The 17,534-nt window shown below is 40.1% G+C and overlaps 2 protein-coding genes across 2 annotated transcripts; both read right to left on the reverse strand.

Annotated features, from left to right (window-relative positions):
- Positions 1 to 809: 809 nt before the first annotated feature.
- Positions 810 to 6,893, reverse strand: LOC114552888 (rhodopsin kinase 2-like). The gene is made up of 4 exons (XM_028573983.1): positions 6,294 to 6,893; positions 5,399 to 5,836; positions 3,567 to 3,838; positions 810 to 1,143 (listed from the first exon to the last, which is right to left on the reverse strand). The coding sequence occupies exons 1-4, from the start codon at positions 6,891 to 6,893 to the stop codon at positions 810 to 812; spliced, it is 1,644 nt and encodes a 547-aa protein (XP_028429784.1).
- Positions 6,894 to 9,218: 2,325 nt separating this feature from the next.
- On the reverse strand, positions 9,219 to 11,304 carry rnf7 (ring finger protein 7). The gene is made up of 3 exons (XM_028573355.1): positions 10,985 to 11,304; positions 10,809 to 10,856; positions 9,219 to 9,679 (listed from the first exon to the last, which is right to left on the reverse strand). Exons 1-3 carry the CDS (start codon positions 11,148 to 11,150, stop codon positions 9,561 to 9,563), a joined length of 333 nt encoding a protein of 110 aa, XP_028429156.1. The 5' UTR covers positions 11,151 to 11,304; the 3' UTR covers positions 9,219 to 9,560.
- Positions 11,305 to 17,534: the final 6,230 nt, after the last annotated feature.

Genomic DNA, 17,534 nt, shown 5'->3' on the forward strand with positions numbered 1-17,534 from the left:
AGAATCAAGTCGGACTTTTGAGAATAACCTAAACCAAACTACTAGCTTTACCTCTTCTACTAAATGCATTGTGAAGGCCTATATGAACTCGTGAAATTATACTTCAGAATCGGTTTTAATAACAAGGACATTATTTCTCTTTTAGCGCATAAACATAGTATAGTGATAAGTATTAGGACTCCGAAGAGATTGTGCCAAAGAAATGCATCTGTTCAGAAGGAGAAACCACACAAACTTGGAAAAGGTGGCCGTATTCCTGCAAACTGAAATAGCTTGTAATGGACAGATGCAAGGGTATCGATGGTTACACCTACGCGCAATACAGAGAGGATATGTTGTATCACAAGACACAATAAGACAATTGATCAAATAGTTTGATCCTGAAGGAGTGGGGCTCAGGCGAGCGCCAACTCCAAGGATGTAACCCATAGCCTATCTATGATGTTGTCTACATGGCAGCTGGCATAGCGGACAGTCACTCTAATATGATTAAGTGATAAAGGAGTTGAAATAATTCTCATAATTTCAACTTTAAACTCTACATTTCGACATTATTCTCGACATTTCGACTTTATTTTCGAAATGGTATTTCGACTTTATCTCTCACGTTGACTTTATTCTCCTCACGTCGACTTTATTCTCGAAATGCAAAATAAATAAAAAAATCTTCCTCCTTGATTTTTTTCCCCCTTTATGTGGCCCCAATGCTCCGTCGTATTATTATCCCAGGCACTTTGGAAGTGTCAAAGAAATTCAATTAAAGGACATTTGTGTAATTGTTTTGCCCAGTTGATGAGTAGATAAAATGCTTACAAAATAATGCACATTCTAGATTCCCACACAGACTCACAGCCGTAACCGTTCAGTTTGGCGTTGTTCAGTTCGTCAAACATACCGCTGTCAATCATCTCCTTCTGCCATTGAATGGAGACAGCGCCTGTGCTAAACTGCTTAAAAAGTGTCTCATCCTTGCTCTCAAATGTAATATTCTCCACCTCGGAGGTGTCCCTGAACTTGAAGGTGTCCGTGTCCTTGGCGTAGACCACGTTGGATTTTGGCACCCAGAGGGGCTCCACCAGCCCGGCCTCCAGCCGGCGGAAATTTATGCTTTTGAAAAACACGTGGTTTCGTGGGTCATCATCTCTAGTATTAGAAAGACACAAAAGACAGTTAATGATAGGATTGACATAGAAACCTAGGCTACGCAAGCAGGAGGCAGGTGAAATGATTAAACTGGACAGTACAAATTTTCATATGGCCATGAAAAGTTGTTTTAAGAATACATTTGATGATGAACTAAATTCTCATATAGTTTACATGTTTGGTTAATTCATTTAACAGAGTAATACTAATAACAACATCTTCATTATACAACACCTTAACAGAGTTGGAGAAAAAAAGGAACAAAACATCCACTGAAATAAAAAATGAAGAAATAAAGTGTACCTACAGTCCAAATTTCACCCACACAGGTGTTTTTACTTAATGATCCTGATTAGACCCTTGCTCTCATGTTATTTTAATTAGTTTTATTTGTTGCACCTGTTGGGGCAGGACAACTCACATACCTATTGCCCTTATGGACCCGTTGCTGCGTTCATGCCACCTGGGAATAACAGGGACCCCCCGTGATTACGTTGTTTTTCCGCCTGCCAGTGTTCACATGGTCGGGATGCATGTTCTTCTTCTTCTGTTATATTGGCGTTTGGCATAACAACTTGTTGCATGACTGCCACCAACGGTTGGGCGTAGCCTAGAGCATCAGGTGTGTGAAAACATGGAGGCCACAATAACAAAAGATTTGCTGCTGTTTTCTTATACGAGCATCCAAACAGCACATGGACAGGTGTTTGTTTGTTATTTGCAGGACAAAGAATGGGAAGCAAAATTACGAATCCCACTATGGCCACGCCAAGACCCGCCCTACGAAGCAGCTCAATTGGTTGGGGTTAGGCATTTCACCTCAAATGGTTAAGGTTAGGATAGCTGATTGGTCAGGGGATAGGACCTGAACAAATGGGGTTACGTTATCTTGCGTTCTCATGGACGCCTGGCCAATAAATGTTATTGAAGGGCGGGTCTTGGTGTGGCCATAGTGGGATTTGTAATATCGCGAATGGGAAAGGACACGGATAAGGTGTTGTTTTTTTATACATGGGCCTATTTATGAATAATTTGAAACATGTTATGTCTGTGTATGTTTCTTGGCAGAGGCATTTGCCCACAATAAACTGTTTATTGTCATTGAAATATTTTCAGTGAACCAAAGTCGCCTACATCAAACGTCAGTTGTCAACAACGCGTCACCAACTGGGAAACTTGGTTAGCAAAATCTAGCCCGAGTTTCCCACATCTGATTCCCAGAGGAAGTGACGTGAATGATGACGTTTTCACTCGGAAAAATGTTTTTCCGATGTCTATGAATGCAGCATTTTTCACAGCAGACCTTTTTGACTTGTCATAGTAGGAAAAGCACAGCTGAAATTGATAACCTTAACGATGGATCAATTCCATCAAGTGTCCCAGTGAGCTATTTCAGTGAGTCAGCATGCACAATACCAGGGCCTCTCCTAAGTGGAATGCAGCCATCATTGATGGTTTTGAATACACCTGTGCTTTTCCTACTATGACACGTCAACATGTCTGCCGTGAAAAAAAGGTCTATTAGTACACTCACATAAATACACACAATAAATAAAAGCACACCTGTTTGGGTGTGCAGGGCATTGAAAATATGGAAGATGTAGATAATGTATGAACACTTAAAGGCCATTATATTGTATATAAGTAGGTCTTAAGATGAGGCTTAAAAGGGGTCAAAAAAATCAGCACTCATATTTTCTCTGGAAGATGGAAGCACTAACAACAAGAAGTATACCACTAAGTCAGTTCTGCATTTGGGAAGTCAGTGGAGAGAAAGGTGATATGGTGCTTGCACTTGTTTTATTCTGTGATCTGGCTGCTGTGTTTTAACCAAGTTCCATTCGAGTCGGCTGCACATTGATTTTCTTCAATGTGTTTATTTGTTTTCCTAATAATTTCAGCACCGGGTTGTGCTGATAGGAATGTAGTGCTTCACTGTAAGCTCATTTCTATTATCCCTCACCTCTGAAACTTGTTGCCTAAACCAGTAGTTCCCCATCTTTTTGGCCTATGACACCTTAAGATCGCACACATTGTGCATGTCGATGACTTCTGGGCAGTTCCACCTGTGATTTTCACATTGTTACATATAAATCATGGTAATTTATTTTTTAATAACAACAATGTCCAGTCCAGAGTAAACAGGAAAACAACCTTTATGTGTAGCAGAACTAAAGTATGTTTTGTCATCTTTAACTCTTCTTATAATTATCTCCTGACCTCTTCAAGGTGTCCGAACCGCCACTGTTCTGGATTTAAACCATTGTACTCCTGGGCCTTTATCATATCATATCATATTTATCATCAACGGTATGTTTTCACGGGTAAACTTTTTTTTTTCTTTATAGATGATTTGCTTCATGTTGTCTGCACCAACCTCCTGTGACAAACTTGTGCTTGACAAAATTAAAGTTTTTACTTACTGGCACCCGAGGCGATGTATCACCTTCTTCTTGAGGAAGCGACTGATGATATCTTTGGTCGGAGCATCAAAGTGTTTGTGTTCAAACTTGCACTCGTCCTCCAGAGTGCGACGAGTCACCTCCTCATTCTGCACCTTTTCTTTGAAGTCTTTAAAAGGCAAACGGGCGGCAACCATCTCATAGAAGCTGCAGCCCAGAGCCCACCAGTCCACTGACGTGCGGTAGTACTCCTGTCTCAGAATCTCAGGGGCCATGTAACCAGTTGTACCAGCCTGACAACACACAAAGGGGGGGAGAGAAACTAGGATGAGGGAGAATTCAAAGAGGCGTAAGCCTTCTCCATATTTCTGAGGTTTAACTTCAATAATAATTGCAATTCTTCAGTCTGTTTAGATATTCAGGTCTGGTTAGAACCTGGGGACCAGGGACATTGATGAACCCTTGGTATATGTATTGTGCTCTGTTTTACCTGCTTAGGGATTGTACACATTTTTTTTGCTGAAGGGAGTTGGAGCGTTAGCAAGGAAGGACTTTATTTTCAAATAATAATGAAAATGATTATACAATTAGCATAAGATTTGGGGTAAACCATTTAAAATATTTTATGCTTTAAGTCTTTTAGTTATTAATGGTGAATCGAGTTGTAGATATACCTTTGTTTTATTTTTTTTAGATATTGGTGGATGGTTTTGCAAATCATACTAGATTGATTAAGTAGTTTCACCTCCTCTGCCACCCCATTATTTTTGTACAGTCCCTTAGCTCCGCCACCCTAAACCAGTGATTTCCACTCTGGAGGGGTCGGAAAATAAATCGGACAAGGACGAGATTATTAACAACATAGGAAAGTACAAAACAGTAAAAAAAAAAAAAATGTCTACTTTGTTTAATATTTGCTGTTTTCTTCTGAATTACTGGATTATCACAGACCTAAAAAACAATAAATTCAAATCTCAGGCAAACACTGCTTCATTTTAAGAGGTCACAAGCCAGAAAGGTTGGGAACCACTGCTATAAACCTGTAGCATCGTACAGACACTGAAAGACAAAGATTCAACACACTGCTGTGTGCAGATGAAAATTAGATTTAAAATGAATTTATGTAGGATTTCTTTTTTTTTTAGAATGGAAATATTTGAGGCCAGACAGAATAATTTAATCCGTTAAATAATTCACCTTTTTAAATTTAAATTTGGTTATGTGCAAGAGACTTTCTTGGCCAGCTTTCACATGATGGAAAACAAAATTAAATAACGAAACATGGAGACAAAAATACAGACACAAGAATGCAGTGTGAAACAATAAGACACTGTTACAACAAATACAGTAATGCTGCGTTAACAGGCCTCCATCAGGCCGGTCAGCTGACAGATGAGACATTACGGTTCATTCAGTCTCTAGTGAGTAGAGGCCTGCTGTGAATCTCCTGACTCATCTCCTTGGACAGACACGTGGAGGCCACGTCTGTTATTAGTAAAGCAAAGATTATTGTAACTAGCTAATGCTAACAGGCTCTGCTCAGTCCTCCATACATTTCTCAGCCAGTGCAGCATCGAATTGGGGAAGAGGTCAGGCATCTTTTGATAAGATTAATTTGAGTTACACAGGGTTATGCTCTCTTAGCATGACTAAGAGCAATCATGTCTATTCCTGGTAAGTCGCTTGAAGTGGTGGCAAACAAAATTAAAAATGATTAAAAAGACAAACCGTATGATCAGGAGTAGGCTACATGGAGACTTCGTTGGGTACAAACCACAGAGAGGCTTTGCAGAGTGCATTGCACTACAAACCGAGGTCTGTAGGTCAAAATAGGGATATGTCACCACACTAACCTTCCAGCAGATCGTTTTGCGCCTTGGCAGCTCCACAGCCAATCCAAAGTCTGACAGCCGACACTGTCCTTTAGCATCCAGAAGCACGTTCTCAGGCTTCATATCCAGGTACACAATGTCCATAGAGTGCAGGTGGAGTAGCCCAGTGATTATCTGGGCCATGTAGTAAACAACACGCTCCATACGGATACCCCGCTCTCCGAGCTCGTAGATGTGGAATCTAAGGTCTCCTCCATTCATAAGGTCCATGACCAGGCACAGGTGGGTCTTGTTGTCATAAGCGTAAGCCAGGTTTACAATGAAGAGACTGTTGACCTGCTCCAGGATCTTCTTCTCCATAAGGGCCATTCTCTCCTCACCTTTCTTCTTCAAGCGCCTCTTATCCAGCTTCTTGCAGGCGTACATGTGGCCTGTGTGTTTCACCTGCACCGCACACACCTGCAAGACAGAGGAAAATTTGATTTCATAGCAGTTCTATTTATTTGTTATCCTGTTTTACTGTCTGTTGCGACTGTATAATCTTGAAATATGTTTATGCTACTTTTTGCAAAGCGAGACAATGTAATGTTTACTTAACAGTGGCCGCTGTTGCTATATGTAAAAGTTAACGGGTGATGATAAATGCTAAAACAAATTTGACAGCGGCATAAGTAGAGGAAATGTTAAGGTCAAGCCTCCATAAGCTACTGGTCATTCCAAACCAAAAGAGGCTGTTTGTATTAACTTATGTAAGGGTGCATTTAAATGCTCATGAATTCAGCTTTTCATTTGTAAGAGAACCATTTTTCATTTCTTCTTTCTCAATTTATAGTGTTATTTGTATCATTCGTTGTAAGTATATGAAACAATCTAAGATTTACACTTTAATTCAGATGCTGGGATTTCTGGTGCCTACCTCACCAAAGCCACCTTTTCCCAAAGTCCTTAACTCATAAAAGTATTTGTCAGTGATCCTCTGCTTCTCGTACTCTTTCCACTGCAAGAACCTATAGTAAAAGGGGCTTTTCAGATACTCTGAGAAAGGTCTTCCCCTCAGGAAGTCTCTCGTGGCTTCTCTTATCTGTCCCAACATCACCTCCTCAAAGTTTTTGTCTGTTACACCCTTGCATCTTTCAGCTGCTTCTCCTGTCAGGTAGGAGAGAAAACTCCTGGACTCAGGTTGACAGAACTTAGCGAGGATGCTCTGTTTGGCTTTCTCTCTGGCTTCATCTTCAGCAAAGCTCCAGTCACGTAGCTCCTCCAGGAACTCAGTGATGACCATGTACTGCGGATTAGAGGCCAGAAGAAACTGCTGGAACAACTTCCTCCCAATAGGCTGTTGCTCACACAGTGACTCGTACGTCCTCCCCACTGCTGCCTGGAAAGCAAAAGACATCTTTGGTTTGGGCAGCGTCAGGGAGAGCCACTGTTTTCTCAGCATATCGCGATCTATGTGCTGAGCCCTTAGGTAGGCAGTGTTGGCCACCAGGTTGTTCAGTCCCAACAGGTCACCCATGTTGGATGTATCCTGTGACATACTTACAGGAAGCGGGGCCTGATCAACTACAACACCACAGCTCACTCATCGGCACATTCCAAGCACAACTGAGCACCTCAAGCACCTGCATCGTGAACATCCTCCACCTCTCTTGTGCCATGCCTCTTGAAGCATTAAAAGTACCACTGTCCTCTGGGATTTGTCGTTAGCTAAGTGTCTTTGCACACTTATTCGTACACAGCACTAAGGGAAAGCAACTTATGTGGTCTGAACTTAAGAGGCTTAAGGCTTGTCTATTTTTAGGAGATGCAAAGTGCCTGTGTGCAGTAATTGGGCTGCCAGCATGACATGACGAGGTCGTAGATCCCGACTGTAACAAGTTATAGCTGATTATAGTTTATGAGATAAAAAAGCCTCAGAGAGAGCTGTGTGTGTGTGTGTGTGTGTGTGTGTGTGTGTGTGTGTGAGAGAGAGAGATATGTGCAGTTTGCAATGGGGTGTGCACACTTCATTGCCTATCATAGGAGGCGTCACTAAATTAGTCCTAATAGGTTAAGTAAGCAGCCTAAGATATTCATTTTCCTGACAGACTTTGTAAGTAGCTGTCAGGAGAGTGAAGGCTGCTCAGAACGACCAATCTTATAATTGTAGCTGGAGCAGTTTTGAAAAGTACACCTTCAGTTGTATTCCATTTAACCACATCGTTGGCATTATGGCCCTGAAATGTGCACTAATCATCGCGATTATTTGGTAGACAATTACAAAAGACAGTGCGCTTTCTGTTGACACACTTCCACCTATTGAGGATGTGGACAAAATAACATAAACACCTGCACAAATAATGTAATTCATTACAATAGACCATGCTTTAGATATTACACTTGCAAAGATGAAATGATTCAATGTCTTCTGAGGTTCTCAGATAATGCATTACGTGGAAAAAAGTGTACTTCTACAGCCTTAAAGTTACCATTTAATAATATGTAATATTATAAGCTTTACGAATGTAGTAAGGTTTTTTTGTAGGATCAAGTGAGTAGATTTGAGCATCAACAGGCTCAAGTATTTCTATTTCATTAAGAGCAAATTGTTAATTATGAATACCAATTATAGCTGCAGAAAGTGGGGGATTAATTGATTAAATCATCAAAAAATTGATAGGCAACTATTTTGATCATATTGTTTAAGTCCATTTTCAAGCAAAAGTATCAAACATTTGATGGTTCCACATTCTCAAATGTTAGAGTTATGTCTTTTTTTCTTGACTCACATTATAGTTCATTAATCTTTGGGTTTTAGACAAAACACGGTATTTGGTGACATCGCCTTGGGCTAGAGAAAATTGTTTTCTTAATTTTTATAAACCAAATGATTATAAAATAATTGGCAGATTGTACAATAATGGAAATAATTATTAGTTATAGTCCTAATACCTGGGAAATATCACACTTAGTGTGATCCTAATGTGGCATTTTGCTGAAACACACTGAGGTAGGACGTGCTTCTTGTTCACTTCCCCCACATGGTCAAGAGGTTTGAAGCAGCAACCTTCCAGTCATTAGCCTGATGGCTAAGTGAATTACCCCGATCAGTCGTCCCCACTTACAATATTCCTTGACAAGGAAACTGTGATCGGCAAAAAAAAATAAATAAATCACATGCTGAGACACTGAGATTTCCTGCACGAATGTGACTACAGAACATTCACAAAAAAAATGGTATCATGTTGATGCTAGAAACATAATTAAAAAAACATCCACAATCCATGTGATATGTAAGCATTCCACACATTAAGTGTGGCCGATCCGAATCCTGGCTGGACTTAGGGCTGGAGGGGCTTAGGAGACCATTTTGGGGTTTAGCGAGAAGTTGTCGATGTTCACATTTTTTGGCCAAGTCCTGGATCTTCCCAATCCTACCTCCGGCACCTTTAAAACTCGGAATGGGAAGGGCTAGAAAGTAATATTCAGTTGGTTGTGACCGCTAGATGGGAGAAATTCTTACACAATGTAGCTTTAAAAGAATATAAACATGTTTTCCCATAAAACACTTTTTACATGCACAAGAGGGCAACCTTCTGCAATAATAAATGTCTAAACAAGCAGAAATCAGTTTTGATTCAAGAATAAGTGAATCTAAGTATAAACCTTTGCAAGAATTCTAATTTTTGGACTGATATTTTTGATTATTGGTGATGACATTTCTGTCAGTAGAAAAAAAGCCAAACAAATGTGCACTTTACACTAAACATAGTTTTTTCTAAAACTACATAAAGTAATCCATAATTTCAATTTATAGGAATTATATACCCAACCTATTACAATTACTGGATGAAAGACTACGTTTACAACTATACACAGTCCTTTATTTTTTTAAAGTCACATATTCAGGATGTGCTGAACACCACAGACAATAATGTAAAGGGAACATGTGACGAAACACTGCAACAAAGTTTATCCTTCGCTTCAGAATCCCTCCAGCCACATCAACCAATCAGTGACGCAACAAGTCTGCAGCGCTTTCAATTTTGTCCATCGTCCTCCTTAGTCTACAGGAACATGCATTCATAAGTAGTAGGACAGTTGGCTCTCTGCACAGGACACTGCAGTGATCATTGTCAAGTCTGTCACCACTTTTGGGTGTACACAGGTGTCGTCCGAGAATCAGACCGCCTGGAGCTGGAGCTTATTTACCGATTCTTTGAACCACCCAGTCCTGCTGGCAGAGGGGACAGCGATTGTTCTGCTTCACCCAAAGGGACATGCAGCAGTTATGGAAGGAGTGGTTGCACTCTCCCCATACAACTGAAAGAAGATGAAGATAGAAGACATAGGGAGAGAAAACAGCTTAGGTTACACAGAATATAAACGTACTGAAGACATTTAATTGATATTAATTGTATTACTTGCTCTTTAGTTGGCTCTTATCAAACATAGCTACTGTAGCTAGCTTAAATAAATCTGTTGGCAGGTCATTTGCCAAAATGTTATATTAACTAAATAATGTGTTTCATCTAGAGCTGGGCAATATATCGATATTATATCAATATCGTGATATGAGACTAGATATCGTCTTAGATTTTGGATATCGTAATATTGTAATATGGCATTAGTGGGGTCTTTTACTGGTTTTAAAGGCTCCATTACAGTAACGTTATGTCATTTTCTGAACTTACCAGACTGTTGTAACTGTTCTATTATTTGCCTTTACCCACTTAGTTATTATATCCACATTACTGATGATTATTTATCAAACATCTCATTGTGTAAATATTTTGTGAAAGCACCAATAGTCAACACTACAATATCGTTGCGGTATCGATATTGAGGTATTTGGTCAAAAATATCGTGATATTTGATTTTTCTCCATATCGCCCAGCCCTAGTTTCATCCAAAAAAAATACAATGACACGATGTCTCTATGCAAATGCATTCTAATATCATCCATTTGACTGACATGAAACGACCAAGATGAATTAAAAACCCCTTCCTCTATGATAAACTGGCCTGGTTGGTTTCTTGAACTGCTCCGACAGATTAGCTAATGTTAGCTTTCTTATCAGGGCCAGCCCTCTCCTTCACTCGTTATCTTGCCAGCTGCTAATATTGTTCGCCTTCTTCTAAACATTAAAAACACTAAATCAAAACCAGAACATTATAATAGTGTTGCTTAATTAGACCAGATGTGTCAGTGAGTTTTATTCTGTACCATAGACCAGCGACCGTGTGACATTTATTTACAATGTTTGCTGCACTTGACAAGTGCACTGTGAACGCAAACCGAACCAAATGAAACATGCAACAATCTTTCAACCTCAGCCCCGAAACGGACCGAGTTTACTGAACTATTAGCTAGGTGTGAAAGCGCCCAGAGGTTTGGTAACGGTTAATACTGCTATAACGTTACGGTGTTTCATTGTCGACATTGTCTTACCAACACAGTCCTCCTGTTTGTTTTCCGCCTGGCATCGGAGACACGCGTCTGCAAAGCAAGACAAATGTGTTAACAGTAACGCTATGCCTGGGACATTAGCTAGGTGTTAAAGGTAATATTAGCTACATTAGCCGGTGTCCGAGCTAAGCTAGACAGTGTTGGTTCCTTGGACTCACCCATCACTTGTACCCGACAAATGGCACAAGTATCACACTCAACGTCCCAGCTCCACATCGCTACGGCGTTCCACTTCTTCAAGGAAAACATCTTGTCCCCGCCCGACTTAGAGCCTGAAGAAGTGTTGTGAGAGAGGACTATCCCCGGCTCGTCACCGTCATCCATCTCTGCTGCACGGTGTCTAAGGTGACGTTAGCCACGCTAGCTAAATAAGCTGAACAAAATGGACGAAACCATAGACTGTGGACAAACCCATGCTAATGCTAGCTGGTTCAGCAAACGTCTTGTCTCTATAGCGACAAAAGATGGCGCTGTTTTCCAGGATATGAACATAGGCTATGGATATGAAGCGATATGAAGCATATTCCATAAATTATGACGTCATGTCACATCTATTGTCTATTATTTGAAGTCTGTAATAATCTTAATTTGTCAAAATCATAGGTCAAAACATGCACAACACAAACACACTTAAATACGAACATATACTAAGACTAATTTTTTTAAAGATGAATCTACAAGCAATAACTTCCTTTATTTCGATCTCATTTTGCTTTTTTCCATGAATGTTGAGAATAAGTTAATAACCACCCGTGGGGCTTATAAGGCACATTTTCATCACTGTGGAAAAAATACTATTCTAAACATCTGTTTCATTTGTATTAAGGTGTCTGTGCCTTTTCTTCTGTCACACAGGAAACTAAATGGCTAAATTAGGCCTTTAAAAAAAAACAGCTAGGCCTATAGTACATGAAATATTATCCCAAAGGAAAACAACTATACCTGGGACTATAGTCGCTATATTTTAATAAGGCTACACCAAAGATCCTCTATACCAGGGGTCACCAACCTTTTTGAAACTGAGAGCTACTTCATGGGTATTGAGTCATATGAAGGGCTACCAGTTTGACACACTCTTCTGAAATAGCCTAACAAATATGCTCAGTTTGCCTTTCGTTATATATGATTATTAATGATTAATGATACTCATCTATGTGAAGACACTGATCAAGTTAATGATTTCTCACAATAACTATCAACAATGACTTAACAAGGTGGGAAACAGATATTCAATTTTCATTTTTAGAACAGGCCTGAGGGCTACTCATGTGGTCCTTGGGGGCTACCTGGTGCCCGCGGGCACCGTGTTGGTGACCCCTGCTCTATACTAATCTGTCTCAGATTTCTGTGTCTCTGAATCCTGTGGTAGTAGAAGCCTAATCTTGCATGGACAATAAGTGGAGGGCAAGAAAGAAATACATTTTAACTTCTGTGTGTAGCCTACCAATCAGGTAACATCTGTCTTCAATCAGACTAAGGAGTGCTTCTCCTTTATGCACACTAATGCATGTTTCAAAGATATGCAGAGGTTTAATTCCCTTGTTTTGATGTCCACTTTCTTTGGTACTTTCTCATTGAAGATTCTCTTAAAATATTTTTTTTATTTAAGGTTTTGTCTTCTATTTTTACCAAAACTGTTGTGGATGTAGTAGCCACGGATACCTAACTTAAAAAAAAAAAAAAAAAAAAAACATGATTGTGCAACATAGTGATGAAGAAATAATCTTTGAATAAGCGGTAAATGAGATTAAGGCTTTCAGGAGACTTTTGTCAATGTTGTCATATACACTACCAGTCAAAAGTTTGGGGTCACTTAGAAATTTCCATTCCCCTACATTATGGACAGAATACCAGCTGAGATCAGTTACATTGTTTTTTTAATCAGGGAAGCAGTTTTCAGATTACATTATGTTCTTACGTAATTGCAAAAGCGTTCTCGACTGTTGTAGAAAGAAGTGGCTGATCTTTAATGCAATATCTACATTGCCCATTATCAGCAAGCATTCATCCAATGTTCCAAAGGCACATTCTGTTTACTAATCTGATATCATTTTAAAAGGCTAACTGAGAAAACATTGGAGAACGCTTTTGCAATTATGTAAGCACATAATGTAATCTGAAAAGTGCTGCCCTGGTTAAAAAAACAATGTAACTGATGGAAATTTCTAAGTGACCCCAAACTTTTTTAATTGCTCATTCTGCTGCCTTTTGCTGTTGCTACTTGTCTTTGCTGCTTTTTTTGTGGCCATTTTAGACATTTAATTCCACAGGACAGATGAAGACATGAAGGGGGAGAGAGAAGGGGAATGACATGCAGCAAAGGGCCACAGGTCAGAGTCGAACCCACGGCCGCTGCTTCGAGGAGTAAACCTCTATATATATGCGCCTGCTCTACCAATTGAGCCAACCCGGCCACAATGTGCTGTTTTTTTTGGCAAGAATGTTGTGGACTTACTAAATGTGACTGAAACTGTTTAGGGTAATTAGACTAGCTTAGTGTGAAGTGTGGAGTTGGGGAGTGGACTGTCCAGGTGCTTTGTTGAGTGATTAGCTAGGGTGGGGCCTCCTCACCTGTATCCAACACCAATCACCTCCTTGTATTTAATATTGGCATTTGTGTGAAGTGTCAACTTCAGCAAGCATCGGATGAAGACTTGGAGGACAAAGACAAAGGAGTCTACGCAGGAGTCTTCGTGGGAGGCTAATCTAAACACCCAGATGATCTGCTTACCTATCAGTCTATTCTTTCCTCCTTCACTGCCTCTATTTTTGCAGCAAAAAGCTCTTTCTATCAAACCAAAATTTAATTCTCTTTATCCAACCCCAAAAAACTTTTCTCCATCTTTGCTAACCTCCTAGATTCCCCCAGTCCAACTCCTCCCTCCTAACAACCCACTTTGTCAACTACTTTAAAAAAAAAGATAGATGACATACGCTCTTCATTCTTTACCACACTTCCTGAAATCATCTTTCCATCCATTCCTCTTTCACCCCTCTATCTCCAAATCAAATTCTTACTTTGATTAACTCCGCCCGCCCAACCACCTTACCCCTTGATCCTATCCCTTCTCACCTTCTCCAGTCTATTGCTCCTGACTTTCTTCCTTTCCTCACCCATCTCATCAACATCTCCTTGTCAACTGGCTGTTTTCCCGACGCCCTCAAAGAGGCAAGAGTGACCCCACTACTCAAAAAACAGCACTCGACTTTACTGAAGTAAATAACTACAGACCCGTCTCCCTTCTTCCATTTCTATCCAAAACTCTTGAGCGTGGCATTTATAATCAACTCTCTACTTATCTCCACAACAACAATCTTCTTGATCCCCACCAGTCTGGCTTCAAGGCTGGCCACTCAACAGAAACTGCCCTCCTTGCTGTTACTGAGCAGCTTCACATCACTAGAGCAACCTCTCTCTCTTCCGTCGTCATCCTTCTGGACCTTTCTGCGGCCTTTGACACCAGTGAACCACCAGATCCGGGTAACTTGGAGAGGATCTATCTCAATACTGGGGTTCCTCAGGGATCAGTCCTGGGTCCCCTCCTCTTTTCTCTGTACACCAACTCTCTTGGGTCATTCACTTGCACAGCTTTTCTTATCACAGCTACGCAGATGACACCCAACTAATTCTCTCCTTTCCGGAGTCTGAAACGCAAGTAGCAGCACGTATCTCGGCATGTCTGACTGACATTTCTTCTTGGATGTCCACACACCATCTGAAACTCAACCTTGACAAGACTGAGGTCCTTTTCCTTCTAGGGAAAGGCTCTCCTACCCAGGACTGGACTATAAAAAATGACAACTCTGTGGTAGTCCCCCTCAGACTGCTAGAAACCTGGGTGTGACAATTGACGACCAACTCTTCTTCACTGCCAACATTGCTGCAACTACCCAATTGTGTAGATATATGCTGCATAACATCAGAAGGATATGTCCCCTTCTAACGCAGAAGGCGGCTTAGGTTCTGGTTCAGGCTCTAGTCATCTCACGTCTAGACTACTGCAACTTCCTCCTGATTGGCCTGCCTGCATGTGCCATCTGACCCCTGCAGCTCATTCAGAACGCAGCAGCTCGACTGGTCTTCAACCTCCCCAGGTTCTCTCACAATACACCGCTCCTCCGCTCTCTTCAGTGGTTACCAATTGCTGTCCGCATCCATTTCAAGACACTAGTACTTGCATACAGGGCCACGAACGGATCAGCCCCAGCTTACATCCATGACATGGTCAAACCATATACCCCTGTTTGCTGTCCCGGCTCCTAAATAGTGGAATGAGGTCCCTATTGATATCAGGACGGCCGAAAGCTTACAGTACGCACCTAAAAACATTAACACATCTCTTCCAACTGCACCTCAGATTAAAATAATAATATATATATATATATATATATATATATATATATATATATATGGCTCTTTGTAGTTTTGCTTATTTAAAGCTAATATACTTGCACTTACTACTTGTTGTCTGGAGTTTGCACCTTCAAGGTTGAAAGCACTTAATTGGAAGTCGCTTTGGATAAAAGTGTCAGCTAAATGACATGTAATGTAATGTTAATGCTGTCAATAATTGTTTTATTACCTCTGGTAAAGGCATCTACAGCTTGGTTTAAAAATCTTTGAATTATTAAATAAGTGATATTAAAAATTTAAAAGAAAAGATTTTAGACTTGGTTGATATTTGGAGAGTTTTGAACCCAGCTGGGAGAGACTATACATTTCGTCAGTGTACAAGACATATTCTAGGAAAAAAACTCAGGAGCCCATCCACACAAAGAACGTGCCCTTGTTTGATTACACCTGTGCGCACTAACGTTGGCTCCTAATTGTTCCATTGTTTACACGGTGCACAACAAAAACACATTTTCAGCATCCAGTTGCCATCTTTTTACAATAATTGTAATGTACATTTTGTAACATGTGATGCCCTCAAACCAAAATAACTGTTTTCAAATCATTCCAGTAATTGTTAACCCATTTCACACCTCCCATCAGCAGGTGTTCCTCCTTAATCAATGGTTCTACTGAGGACCATTTTCAGGCTTTTCGGTTTTCCAATAGTTTTGTTTTTCAACAAGATCCAGTTTCCAATAGATTCTCTCTAGCAGTTAAAAACTCAGAAAGTTGCTATCCACAATTATGTTTTGCAAGAGGTCAATTTGTGTCTAAGTGCAAAGTGAGAAATCAGAGTGGTCTGCAGCACTTACTGACTTCAGTTGGGTCATCATATTGTTTCCATGACATTTACTGCTAATGTGCGTGTCACTGAGAAAGACAGAAAGAGGGACACACGATATTCATTCTTTTTCTGATGTTTGTTAATACCTTTTGACCTGATCTCACAGAATTTCGTGAAATGAACTTGTATTTTTTACTTTCTATTCTCTCTAAGATTTTGTAAAAGTGAGCTGCACAGACAACACCCAAAGTTCAGAGTTCAGATGGGACAGATCATCATGGATGTGACGTGTGTAGATGCTCATTCTTCACTAAATTTACCACTTTCTATAATATAACTGGACTGTATGTAGGCATTGTACTAAAGATCCCTATTTTTATCTTATTCTGACACTTTCTTTTCACACTTACCTCACTTCCTGTACCTCACTTCCTTTTCTCCCCTGTCTTCATCACTGGCTTTTGTTTCTGCTCTGATTACCTGATTGAGTTCACCTGGTCACTCCTTATTTAAGACTGCACTCACTCTCAGTCAGTCTCTTCAACACCTTCACATAGGGTGGCAGCTGATAAGATGAAGTTTACGTTGCACTTTAGTTCTTGATAACCTGTTTGATATTTGCATGATAGCTTTATTTAGTTACTTTATGTTTATCATGTGAGGATATTAACTTTGTTAAGTTGTAATTTCTGTTTTGTTTCTCCCCAGATTCTCCAACCCATGTGTGTCTGTTCTGTTATGTTATCCAGTATCATTTGCCTCACCCTTTGTCGAATAAATCTTCATTGATGGACTGAACTTCTCCCTTGCCTTTTCCTATGCATTCTGACCGGTGCCCCATGACGATGGCAATCAACCTCTAAACCTGAACCCTCCTAAACAGGCATGATGAGTTGAATTTTCCAGTGAAATCATGTCTTCTTAAAATCCACCTCACAGTAGATAACATTTGTATCTATTTAATATATGCTGTATAATGGTATACAGATCAAATAAATCTATGAGTCTGCATGCATGTGTGTTAAATATTTTATGTGCATCTATAAATTATATACACCAACTGGTCATGGCATTATTTTTCAATTGATTTTGATCAATCAATGTGCAGCACTCCCAAGGCATCTCTGCAGTTCCAATCAGAGTAAGTGCACCATGAAATGAAAAATTAAAGGTTTCCGTGTTCCTGCTCCTTCGAGAAGATTTCTTCTGTGTTCTGAATGCATGTTTTATAGTTTCAGACAAATTTCCCAAGGCTGCAAGATGCATATTGTGCTAAAGATCATTTGTACCAAACGAAGAGACCCTATTAAAAAGATGATTATATTTCACAGATTAATGCATCAATCCAAACACCATTAACACAGAAATGAAGGGAAAAAGTTAAGTGGTGATTTCAAAGATTTAATATACCGTCTCCTCTTGAATGACACTTTGGCCTGGCGTGGCCACATTGTTTCCACTCCAATAAATCCCTGGACACAGAATGTGAGATATAGGCTGTGATTCAGACATCTGGAACTAAGGAGCA

This window comes from Perca flavescens, chromosome 3 (genome assembly GCF_004354835.1).
Source record: "Perca flavescens isolate YP-PL-M2 chromosome 3, PFLA_1.0, whole genome shotgun sequence".
NCBI lineage: Eukaryota > Metazoa > Chordata > Actinopteri > Perciformes > Percidae > Perca > Perca flavescens.